This window comes from Scomber japonicus, chromosome 6 (assembly GCF_027409825.1).
Source record: "Scomber japonicus isolate fScoJap1 chromosome 6, fScoJap1.pri, whole genome shotgun sequence".
NCBI classification, from domain to species: domain Eukaryota; kingdom Metazoa; phylum Chordata; class Actinopteri; order Scombriformes; family Scombridae; genus Scomber; species Scomber japonicus.
The window spans coordinates 29,450,547-29,478,201 of NC_070583.1; the positions used below are offsets into that span (position 1 = coordinate 29,450,547).

The 27,655-nt window shown below is 40.1% G+C and overlaps 3 protein-coding genes across 3 annotated transcripts; 2 read left to right on the top strand and 1 right to left on the bottom strand.

The window, feature by feature from the left end:
* The first annotated feature begins 382 nt into the window (after window positions 1–382).
* On the top strand, window positions 383–2,986 carry cryba1a (crystallin, beta A1a). Its single transcript, XM_053320658.1, has 5 exons — window positions 383–444; window positions 606–724; window positions 1,125–1,266; window positions 1,868–2,010; window positions 2,839–2,986. Exons 1-5 carry the CDS (start codon window positions 406–408, stop codon window positions 2,984–2,986), a joined length of 591 nt encoding a protein of 196 aa, XP_053176633.1. The 5' UTR covers window positions 383–405.
* Window positions 2,987–7,359: 4,373 nt separating this feature from the next.
* On the top strand, window positions 7,360–26,505 carry cpda (carboxypeptidase D, a). Its single transcript, XM_053320645.1, has 21 exons — window positions 7,360–8,119; window positions 9,796–10,043; window positions 13,909–14,051; window positions 14,257–14,426; window positions 14,941–15,389; window positions 15,532–15,723; window positions 16,556–16,723; window positions 16,865–16,974; window positions 17,194–17,296; window positions 17,742–17,884; window positions 17,984–18,153; window positions 18,250–18,552; window positions 18,680–18,875; window positions 19,120–19,255; window positions 19,434–19,580; window positions 20,274–20,366; window positions 20,480–20,544; window positions 20,660–20,791; window positions 20,885–21,070; window positions 23,288–23,390; window positions 23,854–26,505. Exons 1-21 carry the CDS (start codon window positions 7,467–7,469, stop codon window positions 24,078–24,080), a joined length of 4,137 nt encoding a protein of 1,378 aa, XP_053176620.1. The 5' UTR covers window positions 7,360–7,466; the 3' UTR covers window positions 24,081–26,505.
* On the bottom strand, window positions 21,322–22,844 carry LOC128360263 (uncharacterized protein C22orf31-like). Its single transcript, XM_053320661.1, has one exon. The coding sequence runs from the start codon at window positions 22,338–22,340 to the stop codon at window positions 21,810–21,812; it is 531 nt and encodes a 176-aa protein (XP_053176636.1). The 5' UTR covers window positions 22,341–22,844; the 3' UTR covers window positions 21,322–21,809.
* Window positions 26,506–27,655: the final 1,150 nt, after the last annotated feature.

Genomic DNA, 27,655 nt, shown 5'->3' on the forward strand with positions numbered 1-27,655 from the left:
ATGTGGTCACAGTTCAATCTGTAATGCAACAAATATTTAAATGTCATAGATGCTTACACTATCACTGTGATAGCAGATCATTATTTTAAGTGCAGCTGTAAGTCATCCCACACTTGTGATTCTGAGGTGGTAAATGGTGATGAAACTAGTTATGTCACACACACACAAACAAAACATGGACATTTATAACATAATCTTATAGGTTTGAACATCACATTTGTCAAACATGAAAATAATAATGACAGCAGATGGTTTAAGACACTAACATGTCAGCATTAGCTGAAACACATATGTGGCATGAAACCGTTGTGTTTGATGTGTCCCTTGATTTGCCTACAAATATCAATATAAATGTGGTTCTGCTCTCTGCACTGAAGGTAAATCCATACTGAGAAACACAGTAGCATGGCTCTGAATAATCCCAACCCACTGGGACCATGGAAGGTGAGTCTGATGTCATGCCACGGACGATCAACAAAAGCAGATTACATTTTTTTAAATGTCATGCTTGGCCTGATGATGTCAATAATGTGTGTGTCTGTACACACATCAGTGTGTGCGTGTGGCATGTGCATACTACATGTATGCATTTGTGTCTTCTCCAGATCACAGTTTATGACCAGGAGAACTTCCAGGGGAAGCGTCTGGAGTTTACCTCAGCATGCCAGAACATCATGGAGTGCGGCGTGGACAACATCCGCTCTCTGAAGGTGGAGTGTGGCGCGTAAGTCAAGCAGAGAGGAGAAACACAGGACAAACTACTGTACTTGCAGCAGTAATTTACAAAAACTATATCTTTATATCTTTCTAATTCAGCAGAAATGTACATATTTAACAAGCTATTGGTCTACTTTTGCCTCATTAGAATCCATTGAAGCATATTTTAATGGTTAGACTCTAGAATTTGCACCTTAAAATGAATGAAAAATCTCCACATATACTGTAGGTCTTGCGTGTTTCCAAAACCACACAAATCACCTCTCTGAAACCTGGTGATCAGTCTGTTTTATCAGTGTCCTAATGATCCAGTAATGTTGTATCTGTGTGTGTATGTGTGTGTGTGTGTGTGTGTGTGTGTGTGTGTGTGTGTGTGTGTTTTTGTGTGTGTCTGCTTGTATGGACAGCTGGACAGGATATGAGCACTCCAGCTTCTGTGGACAGCAGTTTGTGTTGGAGAGAGGAGAGTATCCTCACTGGGAGTCGTGGAGTGGCAGCAACGCCTACCACATTGAGAGGATGATGTCCTTCCGCCCCATCTGCTCTGCTGTGAGTCTCTCCTCCAAACTAACAGCTTCTGTTTCCCTCTGTCTGAAAAAGGACAACATTTGACTCATTAAATGGACTCATTTGGGATTAGAACTCCCGTTTCTTGCGTGTCAAGCCTACTGACTGACTTATGCCAGCTGCTGGTTGTAGCTAAAAATATACTGTTTTGCAGTGCTGACTAACAGACCATGACAATTTGGACAGCTCATCTCAAAAACTTTGATAGTTATGGTTAAAATTGAGCTTTTTTCTGATGTATTTCTTTTCTATAATGTTGGTCACAGAGAGGAAACACAAGTAGGAGGTGTTAATCTTGTAGAGAATGGCTTGAGAGATAATTATAGTATCCACTGAACAAACATTTGCATCTACAGTATGACAGAAAGTGAAACAGTTACATGTCTGTTACTGAATACCTCCGTAAATGGACAACACAAAGTACTTGCTACAAAAAAACCTGGTTTCAGTGTACACATCACTTTGCAGTTTACAGTAACCTGCAGTAGATGAGCATCATCATTGCTAACACAGTATAGCTGATGCTGGTTTCTGTTCAATGACTTACACTGAACTTGTCTTTTCTTGCATTTCGTGCACACAGAACCACAAGGAGTCCAAGATGGTGCTGTTTGAGAAGGAGAACTTCATGGGACGTCAGTGGGAGATAAACGATGACTACCCCTCTCTGCAGGCCATGGGCTGGGGCAACAATGAGATTGGATCCATGCAAGTTCAGAGTGGCGCGTAAGTCTCAGCCTCTGTTTGCACTCACATGGATCACTGTGACATGTTACTGCTGGCATGGACCAACAGGATAAAAAGTGTGGCCTATTTTACCCATATGGTAAAGGACTGCATTTATATAATGTCTTTCTAGTCTTCCATTCGCACTCACATTCATATGCTGATGGAAGAGACTGCCATGCAAGGTGCCTACACACTAGGAGATCTAATCTAACACTCATTCACACACACTTACACACCGATAGCACACCCTTCAGGATTCAGTATCTTGGCTAAGTACATTTTGACATGCAGACTGGAGGAGCCGGGGATCAAATCACCATCTTCCGTTTAGTGGACGACTTGCACTGCCTCCTGAGTCACAGCCACCCTGCATGGTGCAATATAATTTAAAAATCAAAAGGAAATATAACACACAACAATAATTTGTCTTAGTTTGCTGTTCCAAGTAAAAAATGTATTTCTTGCTAATCAGAAAAACAACTCATACAAAGCTAGTGGTATGTAATTGTATTCTAATTGCACTCATTTTAAAAACTGGTTTGTCCTCATTTTATCAGAGTGAAGGAAGTCAGATTTTTTTCTCCACTTTTTACGTGTCACCTCCTCATTTGAATGGAGTGAGTCATACTCACACAATGCCAGATTTTAAAGAGGCCTGCAGCATTTAGCCACGTCCTTCTTCTCACATAGTTTAAATTCTTGTTACATATTACGTAAATATATCTTATATCACGTGGGTAACATGTCATTTCACACGTAACCACATATTTATCATTAATATCTGCTTTCCTGTCCTCATCTTCCTCTCCCTCACTTCTCCTCCAGCTGGGTGTGCTACCAGTTCCCTGGTTACCGTGGTTACCAGTACATCATGGAGTGCGATCGTCATGGCGGCGAGTACAAACATTACAGAGAGTGGGGCTCCCATGCTCAGTCCTTCCAGGTGCAGTCGCTGCGTCGAATCCAGCAATAAAGACCTGCAGCCCCTCTCTCTCCCCAACCGCTCACTCTTTACCTCCTCCAACTCCTCCTCCTCCTCTTCCTCCCTTCACCCAGTCATTCCAGCACTCCCTGGTGCTTCACCAGCAACATGTTTACAGCACTTTTGTTTTGTTCTGTTGCCAAATAAAAAATAAAAAAAGCAAAAGAGTGATTTAAAAAATTATGGAAAAAAAAAAAAAAAAAAAAAGAGCCATTGAAGAAAGGCCACTGACCGATGCCCCACTAAGAAGAGAAGAGGAGGGAGTTAAAGGGCCTGATGATGTAACTCAGACTCATTGCCCCTCATTTCCTGTTGGTGCCAGCAGGTGTAAAAAATAAATGGGCAACTTAAAATAAACAACAATACAAGAGTCTGCTGCTAACCTTCATTGTGCTTGTTGTGATTTATTTGTATTTCTTGTTTTTAGGGAATTATGTCGCAGTTAATTTCACTAAACGTTTTGTCTGTGACCATTTACAGTTAAGCAATGCTATTATAACAGAAGATATAGGCCTAGTCATCGCCCCCCTTAATACCTTAAACATGCTCCACAGTGAGCTGGTGTCAAAGCTGGGCATTGTTAACTAGAATTACTCTTGTGTCAAAGTGTCACATTAAATATGCTTTTAGAGTATGCAAGACCCTCCATGTAGATTACTGCCCAAAGAATATCATCCTAGAAAAAAAATGGACTTGGCAGATGTTGGGCCACATCAAGCAACTCAAGCTGTTTGGGTTCCCTTTAATGAGAACCAGACAAGCATCACCAGCTTTTAGACAATCCTAATGCTTCATTATTGGAAATCAATGGAAACAATCACGATTAGGAGAGGACCAATAATGTTATAACAGAGAGAATACATGCTTAAATTCTTGAACCAACAACTAAAATATAATTTTCAAAATGCAAACAAATTATATATCGTATGTATTGTAGTTACTTCCCTCATCCATCCAATATAAAGATTACTGATAACAGCACACAGCAAAACTCATTTTCACTTAGCTCCTTGAGGTTTTTTCTGTTTATAATAATAATGATAATGATAATAATAGTAAACTTCATTTATATAGCATCTCTCATATCATAAACAGTAGTTCACAGTGCTCTATAAGAGATTAGTGAAATAGTAGCCTGGGTACACCCATGCTCTCATTTCAGCGAGATTCTACTAATGAGGCCACCAAGACAACATTTTCGCCTGAGATAGGGAACCAATCACAGAACGGGGAGGCGGGCTCAAGGTGATGACGACAGCAGAGCGACTCTGTTTACATCCAGCATGGCGGCCATGGAGGTGCAGCAACCGCTCGAACCAGCAATAGATTGTGTGCTAAATAAATTGGAAGGCAAGTTTACTTTGAATATAGAATAAAAACGACATGATTTTTCCTTCATAAAAAGGATTTGTTCGCGCTACTCCCTACAGGCCCTGAACACGTCATCGTCTATCGTTGATATGATTGGCTGTAAATTTGTCCAGTAGCGTACTGAAGCATTTGATCGACATTCGTTGATCCCGCCTCAAATACGAGGAAATGAACGGCTCCTCGCCAGACCCCATGGCCAGACCCTACCTCAATCTCACATGAGATTGAGACTTGGTCCGGTGTTAGCCAGGCTAGTAAAATAGGATACTAATAATAGGAACACTGATAGTGGTAAAATATAATCTTAAAAAAAACATAAACCAAGTATGAGAAATATAAAAAGGCACATCAAAATGATTACAATCACATTAAAAGCCTATGCCTAACCATATTTTTGTAATTAATTTCTGGTACATTGAGTACTAAACGACCTAAGGGAATGGTTTGGAACAAACTCAAACAAGCAACCAGAGAGGTATGAAGGTGCTAAAATGTTTGGGCCTTTTAAACAAGTAAATGGATTTTGAAAACAATCTTCAGTGTTGCAGGTAACCAGTGTAACAACATTAGAACTGGTATAATATGTTTCCTTTTACAGTATTTTGTTTAAATTCTGGCTGCTGCATTTTGGAAAGTTGCAGCCTATCATTTGTTTCAGGTAAGCCAGTGGTGCATTACTGTAATGTTGGCAAGTAAATAATGTAGGCTACTTAATGCAATCTAGGCAAATACAAAGGCTTGGATCAACTTGTTGGCATCTTCCAATGAGAGGGTTAGGGTTAGGGTTGCAATATTTCTTATATGAGAAAAGCAACTTGTGATTTAAAATCCAACTCAGAGTCAAGAATAACAGATAGGTTTTTTAAAACTTCAGGCTTGTTCTGTAGAGCCAGACTTCCAAGTTTTAACCTCAGTAAAAAAAAGAGTGGTCAGTCAGCATAACTCAGATCCTCATAAAAATAAAAATAAAGAATTCTGTGTGCTTATGTGATTTTTTGGTAGACTGCAAGTCAAACCAGTTCATCTGTGAAGTTCATTCATGGAATTGGAGGCGTGTAACTACCAAAAACTATAGTGGGTACCAAGTCTCTAAAGCATGGTTTGACATGCCCCTCTTTTTCTAATGCAATTGCGGATGACATTTATGTCTAAGCTTGAGGAAAAAGGTTCAATATGGTCCAAATAACTATGTATACTGCTTAGCATCTCCTTTTTTAAAAGCTTGTCTTTCATAGTCTGCTACTAATGCACCAGAATAGGACATGAACAGGTGTGCCCCGAGGCTTTACTAAAACAAACAGAAGGGATTCAGGAAAGCTTTTCAGTATTTTTTTAGGTACACGGAGATCAAACATACATACAGCAACTCTTTCACACACAGCAGAACAAAATTATAGTTTCTTCCCACAGCCTATCAGAGCCATCAACAATTAACAAAAAAACTGTTGAGGGACAATGTACCCAAGACTTTCACCTATGTCCCTTTATAAAACCAGAAAACACACTGTGATATTGCACTACTTCCATTAAAATACTGATGTCAACTTATCTGCACTATTCACTTTATAACTATGTTTATTTTGCTCCTATCAGCAGTTTTACATTTGTATATTTTGTACAACTGCTTTAAATACTGTTGTAAGCTTATCTAATGTTCACTTTACAACCATGTTTACACTATTGCACTTTATGAATAGTCCTTTTTATTATTGGCTCTTTCATTAACAGATAGACACATATTTTGTAAATATTAGCCTAGCTTTTATAATTTATTGTACTTGTATTGTACACTGCCTGGGAATTTGATGTATTTCACTATATGTTCTTGTCTCATACTTTCTATGTAACTATATTATGGACTTCAAAGCCACCTTGTTTTATATATGTGATATAAAACTCATGTTGGCTGAGTTTTGTTGATTTTGGGAGTGGCAGATACAGTAGATTCATGCACTTGTTAAACTTCTGCAGCTCGAGTTTTAACCAGAACACAGACATCAAAGCATATTACTCCAGTTCTAAAGTCTTTACACTGGCACACAGTCAGCTATAGAATAGATTTTAAAGTTCCAGGTCCAGAATACATGAATGACATGTTAGTATAGAGTATAAACCCAGTAGAGCTCTGAGATCTACTAACTCAGGTCAGATAGTGGAGCCCAGAGTTCAGACTAAACATGGTGAAGCAGCTTTTACACAACTGGAACAAACTACCAGCAGAACTGAAATCAGCCCCAACTGTGAACATTTTTAAATCCAGATTAAAAACACACTTATGATTGAGCTCTTTTAAAGCACTTTAAATTTAATTTGCACTGTATGTCCTTTTAATGATTTTAAAGCAAATCATTGTTATGAAGCAAATTGTTTCCATGCAATGTTTTAGTAGGGGTCATTAGGGTCTAATAGTGGGGGTTTGGTCAAATAAATGCCAAGAACCCCCCCCCCCCCCCCCCCAAAAAAAAACAACATGATATTTTAACAAAAAATAACAAAAACATAGATAGATAGATAGATAGATAGATAGATAGATAGATAGATAGATAGATAGATAGATAGATAGATAGATATTCCTTTATTAGCCCCACAATGGGGAAATTTGCATTGTGACAGCAAAAATAATAAAGAACAATAAATAATAAGTACAAAAACAATAAACAATAATAGCAAAAATATTCTTATTGCACAGATTAAAGTGAAATAAATATATACGTATATTATATGAATATTGCACACTCTTACATTGTACATCTTACATGTACATAACATTTTTCCTAGGATGGGGAAGTTATGTCCCGCCCTACTCTGCCTCTGATTGGCTTATCCTGACATTCTCACCCTAATACTAACCAATCGAATCAACGCAGGCGACGAGTACTGGCCAATCAAAGGCAGAGTAAGGGCTTCCCCGTCCTAGGGATAAAAATAAAAAGACCTTAAAACACACGTCATTCGGACAAGCCCCGCCCCTGCGAGGTGAAGGGGAAGTTGGGTCTAACAACAGGCCAGACCGCCTCTGACAGCGAAGATACGTCTGGCATTAAGGAAGCCAAACACTTGTAAAAATTGTACTTTCTCGTGTGTGTTTTTTTAACCTTAAATGTCCGGATGGTGTAGAAGTAGAAGACACATCAACATGGGACACGTTTGGGAGCCGCTGTTGAAACTACGGGTGTCACTTTTCGCCTTTCTTCTCCTTCTTGTCGTCTCCCTTGGTGACGCCAGCTCCCCGACGCAGGACACGGTAGAAACTTACAACAAATACTACAATTATGTCGACTTAACCGGGCTTGTGCAGTCACTGGCACAGAAATACCCTCACATAGCTAACCTGTCGAGCATAGGTCAGTCTGTGGAGGGCAGGGAGCTCTGGGTGATGCGTATCACCAAAGACCCCAACATGGACACACCAGGGAAACCCAGGTTTAAATACGTGGGGAACATGCACGGAGACGAAACCGTGTCCCGGCAGGTGTTGGTGTATCTGATAGAGTACCTCCTGACTCATTATGGGGAAGACTCACGCATTACCGAGCTGGTGAACAACACGGATATTTACATCATGCCCAGTATGAACCCTGATGGCTTTGAGAAGTCCTTAGAGGGGGACTGTGGTGGAGACAATGGGGGTCGAAATAATGCCAAAAATAAGGACCTGAACAGAAGCTTTCCTGACCAGTTTGATGGGACAACTGCAGATCCAAATAGTATCCCCGAAGTCATGGCTGTGATCAAATGGATACAGGAGAAAAAGTGAGTCTACTGCTGCAGAAAAGCCTTCTTTTTTTCAGAGGCTGTTTGCCCTACTAAACAGCTGAACTACACTGTTATCTAATTGGACTTTACATCCATCCTTTTAATCCCTGCACTGGTCATTTTTTATATATATCTCATCAAACTCTAGAAAAAATCCTTCTTTTCAGATATTCCTTTATTAGTCCCACAATGGAGAAATGTGCATTGTTACAGCAGTAAGTGGACAGCAACATAGAATATAAGAGCATCAATAAGAAAAGAATAAAGAGTAATAAATAATAAGAACAATAATAGTAGAAATATATAATAAAAATAATTGTGACATTATTTTGAGTGGTAATATACCAGAGGTGATATTCTTACTGTCCTACTAAACAGCTGAACTGGACTGTTATCAAATTGGACTTTACATTTCACATCCATCCTTTAATCCCTGCACTGATCATTTATTCATATATGTCATCAAACTGGATTTAATATTATGCATTGCATTTAATCTCCACTGGTGCATAATGTTATTTGTTGCACGTGTCACATTTAATTCTTGCAGTTCTCACCATCTATCTCATACACTTTATTTTAATTTTTTTCCAAAGCACTGTCCATCTTTTCTTTTTGTACAGTTTTATGTCATTATTATTATTTTTCATTTACTCTTGTTCTTTTTTCATTCTTCTATGTTGCTTGTGGGACATATTTTATGAATGCGCGCAGACTCTGAAACACACTTCTCTGACTTCCCACTCCCACATAACCCACAGTCTTCAAATGTTTGAGGTCTTGTTGCTCGGACCACAGTTGAAAAAAGCTTCTTTAAACTTAATTGGCCCTTTTTTGGTCAATGTGTATCTCACAGAAGAGGATTTAGAGAGTGACAAACATTTCAGCCTTTTTGTATTTGTTAAGACCTCAGGGGCTTACAGGTGTGACTAATAGTAATAATCTCAGCAACGACAGGGGACGCAGTAGTGGCATGAGGTTCACCTAGGGGTAGAGCTGAAACAGAAGCCACTGCACAGTCATATTTTGGTACTTAATCAATTTGTTAATAGCAGCTTTTAGCTTCTCAAATGTGAGAGTTGCTTGTTTTCTGTCTAGATACGTTTGACAAAACAAGCAGTTTCAAGCAGGCTTGGGTTCTGTAATACTACTTTGTACATTTTTCACTGTTTTCCTCACATACTACAGACCAAACGAGTACTTTAAAAGCCACAAATCTTTGATAATGGAAAATAGTCACTAGTTGCAGCCCTAATCTGGAGATAGACAAATATTTTTGTCAATGAGCAACTCCGTCTTCTTCTTTGTTATGACCCATGAGGAAACAGATGTGACTCATAGTAAAGTCAGCGGAAACTTGCCCCAGGACGCCATAATAATAATGTGTCTATCTGAGATTCACTTGAGAAACTGGACTTCAGGCCTGCGTGTTTGGACAGTTGAACTGCTCAGCAAAAAGGGAATTTACCTCTTAACAGCTTCGTATTATATTACTGTTTTTGTTTCCATGATAGCGTGCAGGAAAATGGTTTCCTCTTGAATTTGTTCCAAGTTCATCTTAATATAATTCACAGCCACTATGGATAGATGGAGCAGTTGCAGTTTCCAGAGATGAGATGTACTTTAAATGTATCTTTAAAGTCTGCTGCTAAAATGTGTAATTTTCTCTCCAGGTTCGTGCTGTCGGGGAACCTGCACGGTGGTACCGTGGTTGCCAGTTACCCCTTCGATGACTCAGCCTTGCACCAGCAGCAGGGCCACTACAGCCAAGCAGAGGACGACAGTCTGTTTCGTTACCTGGCCCTGGTGTACTCCCAGAACCACCCTGTGATGAAGACTGGCCAACCCAACTGTCCCGATGCTCCAGAGGAAACTTTTACTGATGGCATCACCAATGGGGCGCAGTGGTATGACGTGCCTGGTGAGACAACCCCTGTTTTTGTTGTTGTTTGTAGATTAATCTCTCTATTTCACAAACTGCAATGAAGGGCCACAATCAGAAAGGAACTAAAAACATGGCTGATACTTTTATGTTGTGTTACACCATTGTCACCTCAGGGGTTTATTCTACCTTCTCACTTTATTTTATTGAGCTAAAAGTCTGATGTGAGACACCTACAGCAGGCTGCGCGTTGTCATAGAGATGGATACTTTCTGTGAATTCTGTCTTTGAATTACGACCTGTTGTGGTATCGCCAGCTGTGGTTCTTTTATTTGCCTCAAGTTATATATTTGTTGTGGGTAGCAGGCAAAGGAAAACTCCTGTTAAAGTTGGTTAAAGTTTCACCATCTGAAAGCCAAGAATGTCTTTTGATTGTTGGTGTGTTTGCATCTTTTGTGGGTTTTTTTTAGCAAGCTGCAGCCTGTTTGAAGACACGCAGGGGCAAATGATTACAACGAGCAACATCTTTTTAAACTTGGTGTCGCTCAGCTTTAATGTGTTGTCGCCGCAAGCGTTTCTCTAGCCACAGGTCACGAGTAAAATAATGATTTGCTTGTCTTCTCAGAGCAGTGTGGCTTCAGCTACTTTCCAGAAAACAATTTGAACTATTTTGCTGAACAAAGCTGCTTAGAGGTGGATTTCCTAGCAGCTCTACTCCCTCAATTAATAAGCTTGGTTTGAAATTAAATGCAAAGCAAGTGCTGTCATAGTTGCATGGTATAAGTTGTTATAGATAAGTACGTTTTCTCAGTAAAGCCACACAAAACAGAATCGACTAAGCTAAAAATCAAGTCTGAAATTTCCGTCGCTGCAGAACTTCTTGGTGTGGTCTGGTTTTTGGGTTTTCCAGGTGTGAAAAATGCAAAAATAGCAGGAAGTGCTTAACCACATTGCATGCTTCTTATCGTGTGTATCTTGCCAAAGCACCTTACTCAGGATTTCATCAAGTCTTCTGACTGATTTTGTAGGTGTTACTGTTCTCAGTAAGTGTCTTCAGGATGAGAAACGGCTCCACTCTCCATCACTCGTCACAGAAACCTGATCAGCATAGTCTCTTCTTTTTTGTTTTGTTGGTTTGTCAGCGGGTGGGGTGAGGTGCTGATGTAAGCTGTCTCCAAGTTCAAGTTACAGTATCGCTTTTCCTTGCTTCTGTTTTAAAGTGTGTCAGATATTTTCTTTTTGCCTATTTCCTGATTTGTGGGAAAGATGTTTCTGTAAGATCTACTTTTAAGGTTGCTAATTTAATTTACTGGCCTTGTCCTGTAAGATTTTTATTTAATATAAGGAATATTAATAAATAAAATAGAGAAATAATCTCAGGATAAAAAAAGTAGGTCACTTTAAGCTCGATTATATCATAAAAAGTCACAGGATCAGGAGTAAATCATTACCAAACCAAACACACACTCTTAACCAACAGCCAGAGTTTGCTTTTACTTATCATTGTAAATCTTGACTTTTATCGTCGTCACACACTAGAGGCATTGTGACCAGAGAATGAAGATGAGCTAGTTCGTCGTTGACATTTCAGGCTGTAATACAAGCTAGTAATTTCAACTCTTCACCGCCACCAATGTCTGCCTCGGTGACAATGCTTCTCTCTGTCTGACCTGTCTCGGTGGACGAAATGTCACGGCTAAAACTGGGCTAATGTCAGATGATGGAAAGGGTCAGGGCAAAATGTGTGATGTAACGAGGTTGGCCCAGGCAGAGTGCCAAAACTAGGACCAGGAGCCAGGATTTTATTTTATGTTTTTGATGTGGCAGTCAGAGCTCCATGCATGACGTGTTATCTTGACTCTAAATCTTTTCTCACATGCAGTAGGGCGTCCTTTGCTCTAGCCGCTAACCCTCAGGCTCAAACCTCTCCAGTGTTTAATTTTGCATACACACAGTATACTTTGTGAGACTGTTTCCTATTTGTTTCACCCACTTATAGTTTAAAACAGTTTATCGTTCATTTGTTTAAAGGCCTGGATTACTATAATACAGCGTGTTGAAAGATGCATGTCAGAGTCTAATTTTACTGTAGGAAAATGCAGCTCCATTGCTGTGATAATCTGAACGCCTGATAATGCTCAGGCCTCTCATAGACGCTCATGACATCAATACTTCCTTATATAGCAGTTCTTCTTGAGCTCAAATAATTAACCAAAAAAAGAGATGTGTCTTCTTTGTCGCAATCTATTGCTAAACCCCTGAAGTCTTCCCTTATTATCAGCCTCCCTTTGTCCTAGACTAAAGCTCAGCTACTTGACTTTGCCTCCATTGTCCAGCTGCTGGTTTCCTGCAAAGTTCAGGGTGTGTCGTTGGATCCGGTACATAGACAGGATATTTAAGGTTAGGGCTGCTATAGTCTGTGTGTTTGCCATGCTCTCTCTGTATAAGGGGGAGGTGTTTATTTTAAGTGATTTGCGTCAAAGACAATAGTACCCTGATTCAGCTCATACAACTTAGCTCAATGCACACATTTAGGTTAATGTTTGTCAGTTTGGTTTCCACACACTCTGGCAGTATTTGACGATCATTAGCAAGAGAGATTTTGCTATGTGTTAAGTGTGTTTTGGTTGACATAGCACCTCTCTGTCTCTGCTGCCACCACAAGAGGTAAACTCTCCAGTGAATCACTCATGCACTTACCACCTGTATTCACAATAAGCTCAGAGGGCACAGTCCCTATTGTACTGTGTGAATGTTTGTTACTTGTCATGAATTAGTCAGGGACACACAACGGCCGTGTTTGTTCTGTGAAACGTATCCGATGAGCTGTTAAAGACTTTATTACGTCTTCTGAAATTGGCTCTTTTCAGTTTCCAGTGAATGTCCTGGCAGCCAGTTACCCTCGCCAAAGTTTCAGGCTGCTGAACAGCTGTCGCTTGACCGAGGATGACTCTGAGAAACTTGTGTTGTGGTGTACATTTTGGTATGTCTGCTCCCCGAGCCAAGGCGTCCACTGATCACATTCTACAGCTCTTTTCCTTTGCTTGTCAGAGATGCATTGTAATTATCTTCACTGCATTTCTTTCAGTCACCAGAGACAGTTTGTAATGTGGTTTTCAAGAGGATTGTCAGACAAACAGATCAGACTGTTACAAAACAGGGTCAAAGTCTAGTAATTTGATTAAATAGTGTTACCACACATAGATTATTAAAGTGATGTGAATATTATAGTTTGCAAAAAGCACAGAATAAGTGGTACGCAATTGAAATGTGATACAGTATTAGAGTATGTTAAAGTCTAAATACTAAGAAATAGACTGTTTTCTGTTGTGGTTTTGGTTGACGTCTTCCTCATTTAGACTGTTAGGAGGCCAGTTGCCTTGCTGAAGTTATTTTTTCGTGTTTGGCGTGTGAGCCCTTTCGCTTGTAAAGTGGCAAATGGTGACTGTTTTTATTGGGTTCCCACTGGCCACCCAGCAGGCAGTCATGGCAACCTTTTTTAGTGAGGGGAGGCTCTGGCTGCCTGCTGTCGTTCCAGTGGGATGGCCAGCCCAACGTCCTGCCCTCCTGTGTGTCTCCTGTGTTTGCCTTGCTGGAAGACTGGGTTGGCTGCCACACTGTGGATGTCATGGCTTGTTGCCACATTAAACACTATCTTTAAATTGTGGCATTGAGTCAGGAGACACACAGGCCTTTCCAGACAGACCGTTATTCTAGTCAGCTTTGCACCACTAAGGGCCAAAATTGAGTGAAACAGCATGTTTAAGGGTTTACTTCATGAGTACATGTGTTGTGTACACACCCATTAAATATATCCTTCTCTTTAATATATTGTGCTTTTTAAAAAAATGTAATATTGAATAAATTGTGCCATTTCTAACATTATTTTTTTCTGGCTTTTTAGGTGGGATGGAGGACTACAACTATCTCTATGGAAACTGTCTGGAAATTACCATGGAGCTGAGCTGCTGCAAATATCCTGCTGCTGCTGAGCTCCATAAGGAATGGGATCTGAACAGGGAATCATTACTGTCCTACATAGAGAAGGTAAAGCTTATATTTCTCAAAAGTAGCGATGATACAACAGCATTCATAATTATAATACATGTTATGTTTTTGTTGAGTATAATCCCCCCAATTGAAACATATCCTTTTACTTTGGTTCACAAATACCACTTTTATTCATAGTAGTTTTATGATGCTTAAGATCAGTGAGATGTCCTTGGTTTTTTACGATATTGTCATTTTCCAGGTCCATATTGGTGTCCGTGGCTACATAAAAGACGCCGTCAGTGATGCTGCTCTCACCAATGCCAGTATTTTGGTGTCAGGCATCAACCACAACCTGACCACAGGACAGTATGGAGACTACTACCGCCTCCTGATCCCAGGAACATACAACATCACAGCTGTGGCCCGAGGGTGAGTGATACCAATGAACGTCCTTTTCATAGCAGCTTTTCAAATGCAGGGTTTATGTTTTAAGAAATGGTGGTTAATAATAATCATGTTATCAAAGCTAGGTGATTTAGATATAATATTTTTGAATAACATAAGGAAGTATTTGTCAAAGTTACCATGTCAGCCACTTTTTGTGTGTTTGAATTCATTAGAAGATCAAAAACATTCCAGCAAATGGTGCATTCATTACTTCTTGTTGTCTCATGACTCATGCTAGACCACAATGAGCAAAGCAACTTTTTAAATTTGGTTTTTCAAACAATAAGGCTTAGTTTCCGTGTCTCAGCTACATTTGCCCTCAAGAAGTGCATGACATCAAATACTTCCTCAAAGTTTCAAAGTAAGTCTTTGTTAGGCAAGTGAAGAAAAATATGTTGTGGTGAAGGACATCCGGGTTGAGATATTAAGTGGGAACTGCAGCTGTGTCATCTAATTAGTTTGAGTTGAAATCCTCAAGCGTTTTATCTGCACGCAGGTACACATCAATGACGGTCCGCAGTGTCCAGGTCACAGAGGGCAAACCCACAGAGCTTAACTTCACCCTGGCACCTGTGGTGAATAATGCTGAGGGTGACAAGACTGTGTCCACAACCTCCTTGCCATCCACCAGAGATCCAAACCTCTCCACTACTACTACTACTACTACTACTATTACTATTACTACTACTACCAACGCCTCTGAGTCCACCCAGGTGGTACCGTCTGGTGAAAACGAGAGTAGCCCTCCTGTGGTTTCACCTGAACAGGAACCCATTCAGCCGCAGGAATTCCGCCACCACAACTATGCAGACATGGAGCTTTTCTTACGGAAGTACAACAGCGAGTTCCCAGCCATTACCCATCTTCACACTATTGGCAGCTCGGTGAAAGGCCGGGATCTCTTTGTGATGGTCATCTCAGACAACCCTACGGTTCATGAGCATGGTATGTTCTTACAGGTTGTTTTAATAGAGTCAATGAGTTCATTTTGTTAATATGTCATGAGGTTTATGCCTTTAACTACTCTGTGTATTCCTTGGCAGTATGATATTTTCACTTTGCCTGCCACTTTCTGTTTCCACACCAGGTGAGCCCGAGTTTAAATACGTGGGCAACATGCATGGTAATGAAGTGGTGGGCCGGGAGTTATTGCTCAACCTCATTGAGTACCTGTGCCGTAACTATGGCACTGACACAGAGGTCACTAATTTAGTCAACAAGACCCGCATTCACATCATGCCTTCTATGAACCCTGATGGTTATGAGGAATCTACTGAAGGTAAGAAAAAGAGACACACACACACACACACACACACACACACACACACACACACACACACACACACACACACACACACACACTAGTAGTCAGTAACATTATGGCAAATATTTTAGTTGCAAAACATTGCTTTGGATATGAACAATGATGTAACATCTTATTGAATTGAACTGTAATTTGACCAAGTGACGATCATTAATTCAATTGTGTGTTTGTGGCTAGCTACTCTGAAATTACAGAAAATGTAAATTAAACAGGACTTAGACCACATTCATATACAGGGCAAATCTTAAGTGATCACAACATATCATATAGTGTTCATATAGGTTTTTAGGTTTAGGTGAAAGACTGTCAGTGTTTTCTCAAGCTTGGGTTATTTGTGTGCATATGAGCTGTTTCTCATGTTTCCTTTGCCAAATGACATATCCCTACATACTGCTTCCTTAGATAGTCAAGCCAGTTTTATTTTACATAGTGCACAATTGCAAATCACAAATCACATACAGCAGCCTCTGTCTTTGGACCCTCCATTCAGATAAGGAAATACCCCCCCAAAAAACCTCTTTTTAATGGAGGATACTGAGGTCTCTCCACATGATGGTGGAAATGCTGGTGATAGTTGTACAGATGTCCGAGGTGCACCTGCACAACAACTATGGCTTTTTGCCTCTGTGAACACTTTAAAACTAGTGGAAAGCCTCACAAAACACCTGTCAGTCTGCCTGAAAATATATTTTAGCTTATGGTAAACAGGAAGTATAGAGGTGAGCTGAGGAGGCTGTGGTTAGAAATACATTTCAATGACGCAATACTACTACTTGTTTCCTCACAGGTGATGTAAAGGGACATAAAGGACGCAACAACAGCAACAATATTGACCTGAACCGCAACTTCCCAGACCAATTTGCCCTCATCAGAGATCCCAGGCAGCCGGAGACTATTGCTATGATGAACTGGCTGAAGAGCCACCCCTTTGTCCTGTCAGCCAACCTCCATGGAGGCAGGGTCCTTTTCTGAGCTTTTAGTAGCAAAGATTGTAGTCTTATGTACAATTTGATCAGATATGTGTATTCAAGTTTATTTATTTATATTAAATGTGTTTTCCTGGTTTGCTCTCTTATATTCGTGTTGTGGAATACAGGTTCCTTGGTGGTTAACTATCCTTATGATGATGACAAAGAAGAGAGGACACAGTACAGCGCGTGTCCTGACGACGAGGTCTTTAAGCAGGTGTCCTTAGCCTACTCACAGGTAACTGGACATGGCGGCTACTGGATCTGTTTCATGCTGAGATAATGTCTGCTTATGGTTTCATATTGTAACAGGAGACAAATTGTAGAGTTGAGTTGGAGAACTGATGAAAGATACGGGCTTTTTGTGAAATCTGTGGTGCGACAAGGTTTGAAAAGTTATTACAACGGCACTCATTGTTGAGCTCTCATGTGTGTGTTTTTGTGCTCATGCGCGCAGGAGAACCCTCTGATGCACAATGGACACCCTTGTGAGGACCTGTACCCTGGGGAATATTTTGAGGATGGCATCACCAATGGTGCAAACTGGTACAATGTTGCTGGTATGCCGACATTTTCATCCTCGTTTGTTTTTCCACAGGAGATCATCCAAAGCACCCATTTAAATGCTTTATTTTAGATTTTAAGATAATCCACATGATGCAGGAGATGAGGAGTTGAGTCTGTGTAGAAAACAAAATATAGATGGAATATATGTTCTTATATACACGTTTAGACAGTTGGTTTGTTCGCAAAAGCTGTATTAAATTAAATTAATAAAAAAGTGGTATTTATGGGGTTCAGTGTTATTGGTTCTTCTCTAATGGACACAATGTTGCAATAACAGGATGGAATAAATCTGACATATTTAGTGTCTATATGTCTGTGTGCAGCTGATCATGAAACCTTCTTACCTATCATAGATGCTATAATCACAAAACCCTCTATACATAGGTGCTGTAAGTGAAACGTTTGAGTTAAACAGGAGAAATCTTTATTTTTCCCCAGGCGGCATGCAGGACTGGAACTACTTAAACACAAACTGTTTTGAGGTCACCCTGGAGCTTGGATGTGTTAAGTACCCCATGGCCAAAGAACTGCCAAAATACTGGGAGCAAAACCGACGGGCATTACTCAAGTTTATGCACCAGGTAATCCCTGGTTCAAGTCTTAACATTACCCTAAGCTTTGTCCTCACTTTCACTCTGTTTTGCATCTACTCACGTGTATGTGGTTGTGTGTGTTTGTAGGTCCACAGTGGAATAAAAGGCACTGTCTCAGACACACGGGATAGTGCAGGCATTCCCAATGCCACCATTACTGTGGAGCACATAGACCACAACGTCACCACGGCCCAAACTGGAGACTATTGGAGACTGCTGGTACCCGGGACATATTCTGTTACTGCCTCAGCTCATGGGTAAGATTAGAATATCAAGAGGAAGAAGTGAGGAAATAAACAAACTGAGAATTTCCTAAACAAACTAATATTATTGCTACTCTCTCTGTTTTTTAGATATACACCAGTGACGACGTATGCCACAGTTTCAAAGCATGGAGTAGAGATGGTGGACTTTAGACTGACACGGATACACACAGAACCTAATTTCCAATCTCCCAAAGGACCCCAAGCCACACAAAACCCGTCTGAGAAGGAGTTCCAGAGCTTAATCAGGGACCTCTCCCTTGGCCAGGGTTTGGAGCAGCTGGTGAAGAGCACAGCCTCAGAGCACAGCTTCCGCTACAAACCCTACAAAGAGCTGTCTGGTTTCCTTAGAGGCCTCACCCTCAACTTTCCCAAAATTACATCATTACGAAGGTATGCAGGTTTTATCTTGTCTTGTGTTATCTTCTGCCAACCACCACCTCTCTGCTCTGTTTTTATGCTTTTTATTGATATGTTTTTATAGCACTGATTTGTAATCTGGTTCTTCTCTTTCATGTAGTTTGGGCCAAAGTGTGGAGTTTCGAACCATATGGGCTCTGGAAATCTCTAACAAACCAGAGGAGACTGAACCGTCTGAGCCCAAAGTCCGCTTTGTAGCAGGGATCCATGGCAATGCCCCAGTGGGCACAGAGCTGCTGCTGGAGTTTGCTACGTTTCTGTGTATGAACTACGGCAAGAACCCAGCCATTACTAGGGTGAGTTTTGGGACCCTTCTGGAAATATAGTGTCTGATAGCCAAATGAAACTATACATTTATGCATCTACTGTGTTAGCTTCTACCTTTTAAAAAAAACACATTTTTAAGCAATACACTACACGCTTTGTCAATACAACCTGAGAAGTCTATACCTTTCTATAACTGGCATTTTGGTTAATTTATTCACTATAGCTCAGTCTCATCTGTAAGTGTTTGTTTCCCTTTTCATTTCCCTTCCCCAGCTGATCAATGAGACACGCATTGTCATTGTGCCATCCATCAACCCAGATGGAAGAGAACAAGCAACTGAGAAACAGTGCACATCCACTCAGGGCTTGACCAATGCTCATGGAAAGGACCTGGACACAGACTTCTTTGGTTAGTTGTATAGGTTTTGTTTGTGTGTAATAGATTTGAGAAGCAAGCAGACTGACAGAGACAGATAAAGAATAACTTTTAATTGAATCTACTATTGTCAAAGATTGCTTGTATATATATTTTCCGACTTGTTTTAACCTGTCTGCTGTTTATTTTTTATTTTTTGCTTCCTTTTCAGGTAATGCGTCACAGCGTGTGGTGGAGGCTCAGCCAGAGACCAGGGCGATGATGGACTTGATCCTAGATAGGGGATACACACTGTCTGTGGCCCTTGATGGAGGCTCCCTTGTTGCTACCTATCCTTATGACAAGCCTGTCCAGTCTGGTAATGCCATCATACAACATTTCTATTACTTTACTGCATATTCATATTCATATTTGTAAGGAATATTTCTTATTAGATTACAACAGTTGAGTCTGAAGCAAAATGTCAACAAAATTGCTGTAAAATGTGGATTGGATATTCATAATGCCAAGAGGACAGATTGATCTTTCCATAAACACCACTGTCTGTAAGGCCAAAAGTCCACATTTTCAGGAAACATCAAAATCTAATTGACTGATTTACATGACATTTGCTGAGCACATTCATGTTCCCACTAAGATGAACTTCCTCTAACTGGCCACTCCACTACTATTTACCTGTTACCCCACAGTTTACATTCTGACTAACTTGGCACATAACATGCATATCCTATCTAGAAATGTGACTTATTGATTTTGATTAAAACCCCTCCTTTATTTGAATGACCTTATGGATGACATATTTCCATCCTTTTTATTGATTGATAAAGTAAGGTGTAACTTGTGTCCACAAAGTCTTGATGAAACAAGTGAGACTATAGTCTTTTTTGTTTTTGTTATCTAAAATGTTAAAAATGCAGTCGCAGCACTGTGCTTGTCCTCACTGCATACAGACTGACTTGACAAGCTTCATCTTCAACTATAAACAGCAAAGTTAAGTAACTGTAACATCACAAAGGATTTAACTGATTGAATCATTTGTGTGTTTTTCCAGTTGAAAATGAGGGCACTCTGAAGTACTTAGCAAGTGTTTATGCCAACAACCACCCCAAGATGCACCTCGGGGACACTGGATGCTCAAATAACGGTCAGAATATGCAATTTTAATATTACAAATAATTGTCATGTTGATACTGAATATCAGTCATTTTTGACAAGATGATAGTGGGAAAGACCTCATGGAACATTTCTGTCATTTAGTGGGCAACATCCCAGACGGAGTTATGAGGGCTGCAGAGAGACAAAGTCACATGGGGAGCATGAAGGTAAGTCTCTCAACCCTAGTTTCTGTTTTGATAGTTTAAACAGTTTTCAGATCCTGCATTTTCAGTTTGATAGATCTGTCAAATCAAATGAAAAAAATCAATGTTTGTCCCCCAGGACTTCAGTATGGACTTTGGCCACTGTCCAGAAATCACAGTGTACTCTGGGTGCTGTCTTTTCCCCCCGGCTGAGCAGCTGACCATGCTCTGGGCAGAAAACAAGAAGCCTCTCCTCAGCATGATAGTGGAGGTATGCTGCAATATTTTATCAAGGAGTTTTAACCTAGCTGCATATAGATTTCTTGTATTACATCGCCTTTCTCTCCATTTTAACCCCATCCAGGCCCATAAAGGTGTGCGTGGTGTGGTGAGGGACAAGAGCAGAAAGCCTATTGTTGGTGCCATCATTGTACTGAATGGTGGAGTGAGAGTCTTCTCTGGGGAGCAAGGCTACTTCCATGCACTTCTGGCTCCAGGCAACCACAACATTGAAGCTGTTGCTGATGGCTATCAACAACAACGACAAGAGGTACACAGTTATGCACACACACCATGTATTGTGCAAGCTAGGAATGTGCTAACTCCTAGGAAGATGGTTTTGATGTGATAAAGAGGACAATGGTGCAGTAACACTTAGCGTTGTGGTTAAATCATGACAAGTTAAGTTACAATTTCTGGGTTAGATTTCCCCTCATGGAAAAAATTAAACATAAAAATGGAGAATTTTCAAATATTTATGTAGCACAGATAACATGTAGGCCTTTTGAGTTATATATTATGAGTATTTGCAAACAAAAATAAGTAGTTTTTGTTTATGTTGAATAAAACAAAAGGCTTACAGTGTCTGGTTTTGTAGAAGTATTGTTTTTTTATGATAATGTTTTGGAAAGCAGAAACCAGCCCAGGCCTGGTTGTAGTCACATGCACACAGACAGTATGATACAGTATAACAGTACTTGACAAGCTTGCAAAACAAAGGACAAACAAACAAACAGAGTACTGGCACTCAATTTAGACAGATACAAACTGATTAAAAATACAACACGCATCAGCATTGACCTCTTTCTGTTGCTTTTACGTGATTTGACTTACAGTTTCTAAAGAGGAGTTTGACAACAAAACATCAAACATTTGACATTACCTTGTTCAGTTAACATTGAAATATAAATCTGGCTACTACATTACATAGCAAACAAAAAATATCAAAATTAATCAAAAGACAAATGAAAAATATCATGATTTTGTTAAAGAAAGTCTGTAGATGAATATTACTGGGGCTCCCCGTTATTGTCTATGTCTATGACGGGTGTGGGACGGAGCACACAGAATCTTTCCATCACCTCCACCTTTCCGTTTGGCTGCTCTGAAAGTTGAAGTGTAGGGTAGGCCAGCTCATTAAACAGATGTTCCTTAATGGTACGTCCCAGCTCCAGACTGTAAGCTGCAAGCTGCCCACAAGAACTGAAGAGCAGGGGATCCACCACCATATGATATGTATGTTGGTACTCTGGTACTGTGAAGCCATGGATCATCAGAGGGCCTGGCTGACTAGTTGGCACACTGTCAGAGCTGTTTTCCTTAAATGTCAGGGCTTTGTCTCTGTGGGGAAGATGGAGGTCTGGAAGAACAGCAGCATTCCTTATATACCTGGCGTCCAGCGGCTTTTGGGAGTCTGCTTCAGTCTGCTTACACTCAAAGTCCAAATCATGATTTGGAGCCAGCATGTATTTCCTCTCTTTTGTTGTCTCCCCATATTTCTTAGGACACCGAATACGCCGCCTTAGGCCATAGGGCCGCATCTCATACAGTAGCTCTGGACAATAAAGTGATATCACTTTGATTGGGATAACTGTAAAGAAAACAACCAACAAATATTGATAATGAATTTAAGATCAAGAGATGCACTTACTCTTTGACAACAGCTCTTTAAGTGTTCAGACAATATCACATCACTGAATCATGTTTGAAACCATATTGTCTGAGATTCTGGTTTCAGGAGTGCCATTGAGTCCAGCTTTCTTAGAATAACCGTGAATAAAAAAGAGACACGAGCCACTTCACTTGCTATGAAGAAATAACAAACGAAAGTCATGAAAAGTAAAGAGACTAAAAACTGAGATCCTTGCAATTTACCTCTGAAAAGAAGGCTGAATGAGTAAATTACATTTTTATGAGCCAGCATTCAAATCCTATTTTAGACATGCAAAGACAACCTACACCAGGTTATACTAAGCAATCACACCTGCAAATGAGGTTTGCTGATTAGGTAATTAACAACCTCACTTGAGTAGGGAGTTGCAGCATACAGCTAAATGCCTGCTGTCTCCACTCGGACAGACAGTCAGACAGTCAGGATGGATAAGAAGACACGGTAGTTTGTTTTCTTTTTGTTGTGACATTTTTACAGGTTTTTAAGTTGGTAAAAGAAGCAACGTTTTTAGAAAAAAGCCCCCAACTCAATTATTGAATTTCTCATGTTGTGTGTTTCATGAAATGGTATAGTTACTAGTATTTAAGTGCCTTGATGAACAGCTGCAGTCTTTACGATGCAGAAGTGTTACATTGGTTGCAGAAGTTTGCAGCTTATATTCAAAGACTACCACACCCCAAATAAGCACACAAAAAAAGTTTGATTCAGATGAGAGAACCCCTCTACTGCTGTAAATCATCATCCCCTCATAAATCACATTTGACATTGTCTTAGCAGGACTCTGAGGTTGACTGAAGTATTTTTGCTGTGTCTCAGGTGGTGGTATCTTCCTATGAAGCAGCTAGCTCCATCATCATTGAGTTTGACATGGACAACAACATCTTTGGCCTTCCCAGAGAGTTTGTGGTGGCCAGTGCAGGTAAGGACTCCTATGAAGTGGCTTAATGTGCCAGTATTAGCTATATGTTTAATATGTGGGTCATCTGTGTAAAAATAAATCACTATCTCACTCTTTTGGTTTCTTCAATGTGCCAAGATTTGAATATATGGTTTTATGTTGATGCCATGTTGTGTTTTCATGCTGCTAGAAACCTGTTGATAGTGACTATGATTCATTGCTCCTGTGATGCAGCTCATGTTACTGATAAAAGTTTAAGAATAAATTTTTTTAGGGTTTTAAGAAACCTTAAAATAGTATTTGACCTGAAGAATGGCAAAATATGTCTCTTTTGTACCTTTCAAACATGAGAATAAAAATTGTGTTGACTCCTTTTTATAAGGTGTGAAATCAAATAACTTAAAAAAACCCAAAAGAAACATTTGTAACTGTTGCTGTATATATGCAGTTATGCTCAGACTTGTGTTTCTCTTCTGCTCTGCAGCAGCCTCCATGACAGCATTGGTGGTGACGGCATGCATCATCTGGTGCGTGTGCGCAGCCAAGTCTAATCACCAGAAAGATGGCTTCCACCGCTTGCGGCAGCACCGAGATGAATATGACGACGAGATCCGGCTCACTTCTATGGGCTCCAAGAAGTCTCTGCTCGCTCACGAGTTTCAGGATGAGAGCGAAAGCGATGAGGAGACACTTTATGCCAACAAAATCTGAGAACCATTGCACCAATTTGGTTGTTGGCTCAGTATTTTATTTTGATTCCCCCTTAAATTTAATTCCCGGCCAACAAGGAACAGGTTGAACTCTGGGCAGCGTTTCTGTTAGTGCTACAAAATTGATAGTTTTGAAAACATCCTGCTGCTGTCTGGACTGAAGGGCTGCCTTTTTTGTGCTCCATCTCTGCCTGACTGGATCAGGAGAGCGGGAGAGACGGGGGACAAAGAGAGGGAGAAGGAAAGTAAGGTTTAGTCTACTCATCCGTCCTTATAGCAGGTTTTGAGTCCCACAGCTGCTTCATTTCCGAGCCACACAAGAGTCCTCTCGTAGACCACTCACTACCTGTCCTGCCTGGCTAAGGGTTCCAGCCGATAAGTCCAAATAGACCTCTTGTTCAGTGGATGTGTAATGAACTCTGGATGGAAGTGCTTAATCTCACACAATTCCCTCTGCCCCCCTCTCTGATGTCATCACCATACATTTGAATACAGCTTTGAGCTAGGTAATGAGAAATGGAGTCTGTTTTATTTTATCCAAGTCAGCATTGCAACATCGACGTGTCCGAGCCTTTGGGAGACTGAATCCAATACTGTGCCTTGGCTTCTGCAAAGTTACAGTCCACTCTGGCTGTAGTATGCGACAGAAAGCAGCAACATAGTGAGTAGATAACAGGTGACCCATGCTGGAATTTGATCCATCCGTTACTCAGGTGGTAGGAAAAAGTAAGAAATCGCTTAAAGGACTGCTGAATTCCCATGTTGCACTGCGCTGGCCTGCCTGGGTTCAGTAGTTTTGTATTTTTTGCAGTGAGCTAACACGCTGTGGCCAAAATCATAATGGGAACAAGCATCTCAAGAGCTTTAAAGCATCAGGGAGAATCCATCACCAAGCTTGAACGCAAACCCTTATCAGTTAGTGCAGACGGGCGCTGCTGTATGCATGGACGCCACTTTGCACTAAATAGAAAGCAAGGATCGTCCCATATCATTGGCCAAGGAGAAACTGAGGTTAAATATGTAATAATGAAAAGAAGAATGTATGTTTTGTTTTTTTTCCTTTTTGTTTTAAATATAGGTTTGTTGTGGGATATTTTCAAACTGTCTGTACATGGAAAGTTACTGCTGACTTTCATGCATGTCACATCAAGTGTGCCCTGTTTTTTTGGTCCATTCTCACCATGTCTATAATCTGTCACAGTAAAGATTATCAATTTTTGTTTTCATCTTAATGTTTGAGCGTTTTCCCCCACTAAAAACATTACTTTGGACTACAAAAGTCACACTATGGTTGTCCGTCCATTAATCATCATTGTCTGGGATCAAAGTTAAAGCCACCATTACCACACCAGTTAAAGGTCCAGTGATAAGGAAACTTAAAGAATTCACACACAGCTAATAATCCATAATTTTGCTAATGCTAAATGGACCTTACACGATTTACTACTACTACTACTACTACACAAAGAACATTTAAAGTTACACTTAGTTCTTAACTATCAGTGTTAGTGTTAATTGGACTCATTAAAGGTTTAGTATGCACTGTTAAAGAGTGCTTCAGACAGTTAGGCACACTGAATGAGGCCACTGACAGATTCCCTTAGTGGCTTTAAGGAGCAACATGAATGGGTGAATGGACACATCAAGGGAGCAGGTTTGTGTACAGACATAAAAGTAAAGTGGAAACTGATGTGAAGAAGAAAAAAAAACTCAGACTTTTGTTGGTATTCCTTGGCTGAAACGTCCACTCTGGTTCAGATTTGTATTCTAGCAAATCAGGAAAACAGCCAAAAACCAAAAAAAAAAAAAAAAATGAAATCCTTTAAAGCTCAAGTATTCTTAACCGAATTGTAATCGTTACACTGGATCATATATCAGTTAAATAATCACTTCATACCAAATATCAGGTGGCTATTAAATTAATGCTATGCATGTATTTCCTCTCAGTAGTTTGAAAGAATACACACTTGTTCACCTAAATACATGGTCACTAAAGAAACTGCCTTGATTTCCACTTTCTTTGAGAGGAGATTCCTTCCTTCTCCCTTTTAAAGAATGCAGCTTTCACCAGTAACATTAAACCTGATGTCTGTGTAGAGAGACAGTTTTGTATATTATTTGTCTTTCTTAAACTGTCTGTGAGTGCGCGAGTGCTTGTGTGTGTGTGCTTGTGTGTGTGTGTGAGATTTGCAAGTTAAGCGTGTGTTAGGGTCACGCAGTGTTGGTGTGAAGATTTTATATAAACTGGAATCAACTGTATATAATGTTTGCCAATTGTGAATGGGGCAGGGGGGAAATAAGTGCAATTTATGTTCACCATCAATCTACACACAACAAAATGTTTCATATAAACTTTGTGTGTGTGTGACATGCTTATATGCACCACAAACTCATGAAAAACAATGAAATAAAACATCTCACAATGACTCGTGCTTTTGTGATGCATCATAAATACACATCTATTATTTCTGTGACACTTCATTTAAGTAGACCATCCAGCAGTGAAGGAGAGCGTGAAGAGACCACAGTTTAATTACTTCAGCAGAATTTACTTAATGAACAATCATTTAATAATTAACCCTCCTGTTGTCCTCGAGTCAAGGAAGGAAGGGAGGGAGGAAGAGAGGAAGGAAATGGAAAGAAGGAAGAGAGCAAGGAAAGGAAGGAAGGACGGAGGAAAGAAGGAAGGAAGGTAGGAGGAAGGGAGGGAGGAAGGAAGGAAAGAAGGAAGTGAGGAGGGTAGGGGGGAGGACAGAAAAAGAGAAAGAAGGAAAGAAGGACAGAGGAAAGAAGGAAGTGAGGAGGGTAGGGGGGAGGACAGAAAAAGAGAAAGAAGGAAGGAAGGAAAGAAGGATGGAAGAAAGGGAGATGGAGGAAGGAAGGGAGGAAAGAGAGAGGAAGGAAGGACAGATGGAAGGAAGTAAGGGAGGAAAGAAGGGACAGTCAAAACAGACGGGGTAAATTTGACCCGTGAGGACGACACAAAGGTTAAAGAACTTATTTTATCATACAGCTGGAGAGAATGGTGCCCTTGTCTCCTTTTCCTCCTGTCTCGTGTCCATATGTAATGTGTGCAATGTGTGTGAGAATCCAGGAATGCCAAGTGTCAGGTGACCTAAAGCTGGACTCTCAGGGGTATAGATCCAGTTTCTACACCGGTATAGATTGCTGCTTAAGGGAAAATATTGCCAAAGTAATTACAATTACAACTGAGTTTGGATGGTGTACAGAATTTAGATTGGATTGTGGTTGATTTTTTTTTTACAAGAAAAACAACTACTATGTGATGACATACTGTGTGGAGGAAAACAGGCAGATAATGAAGTTTTCCCTCTGAGCTCTTCTTCATGCATGGAATATTTTGCTGCCTCAACAATCAGGAAATGTGTAATCTGTTTTAACGTAGCTTGTGTGTAATGTGAATACTATGTACGTTTTTGGTCACTTATTATTATTATTATTATTATTATTATTATTGTTATTGGCAAGAACGGTTAACAAAATTAAATGTGTTTAAAATAAAATAGTCAAAATGAACAAAGAATAATAAATGGGTAGGGTTAGTCTGTAAAATCA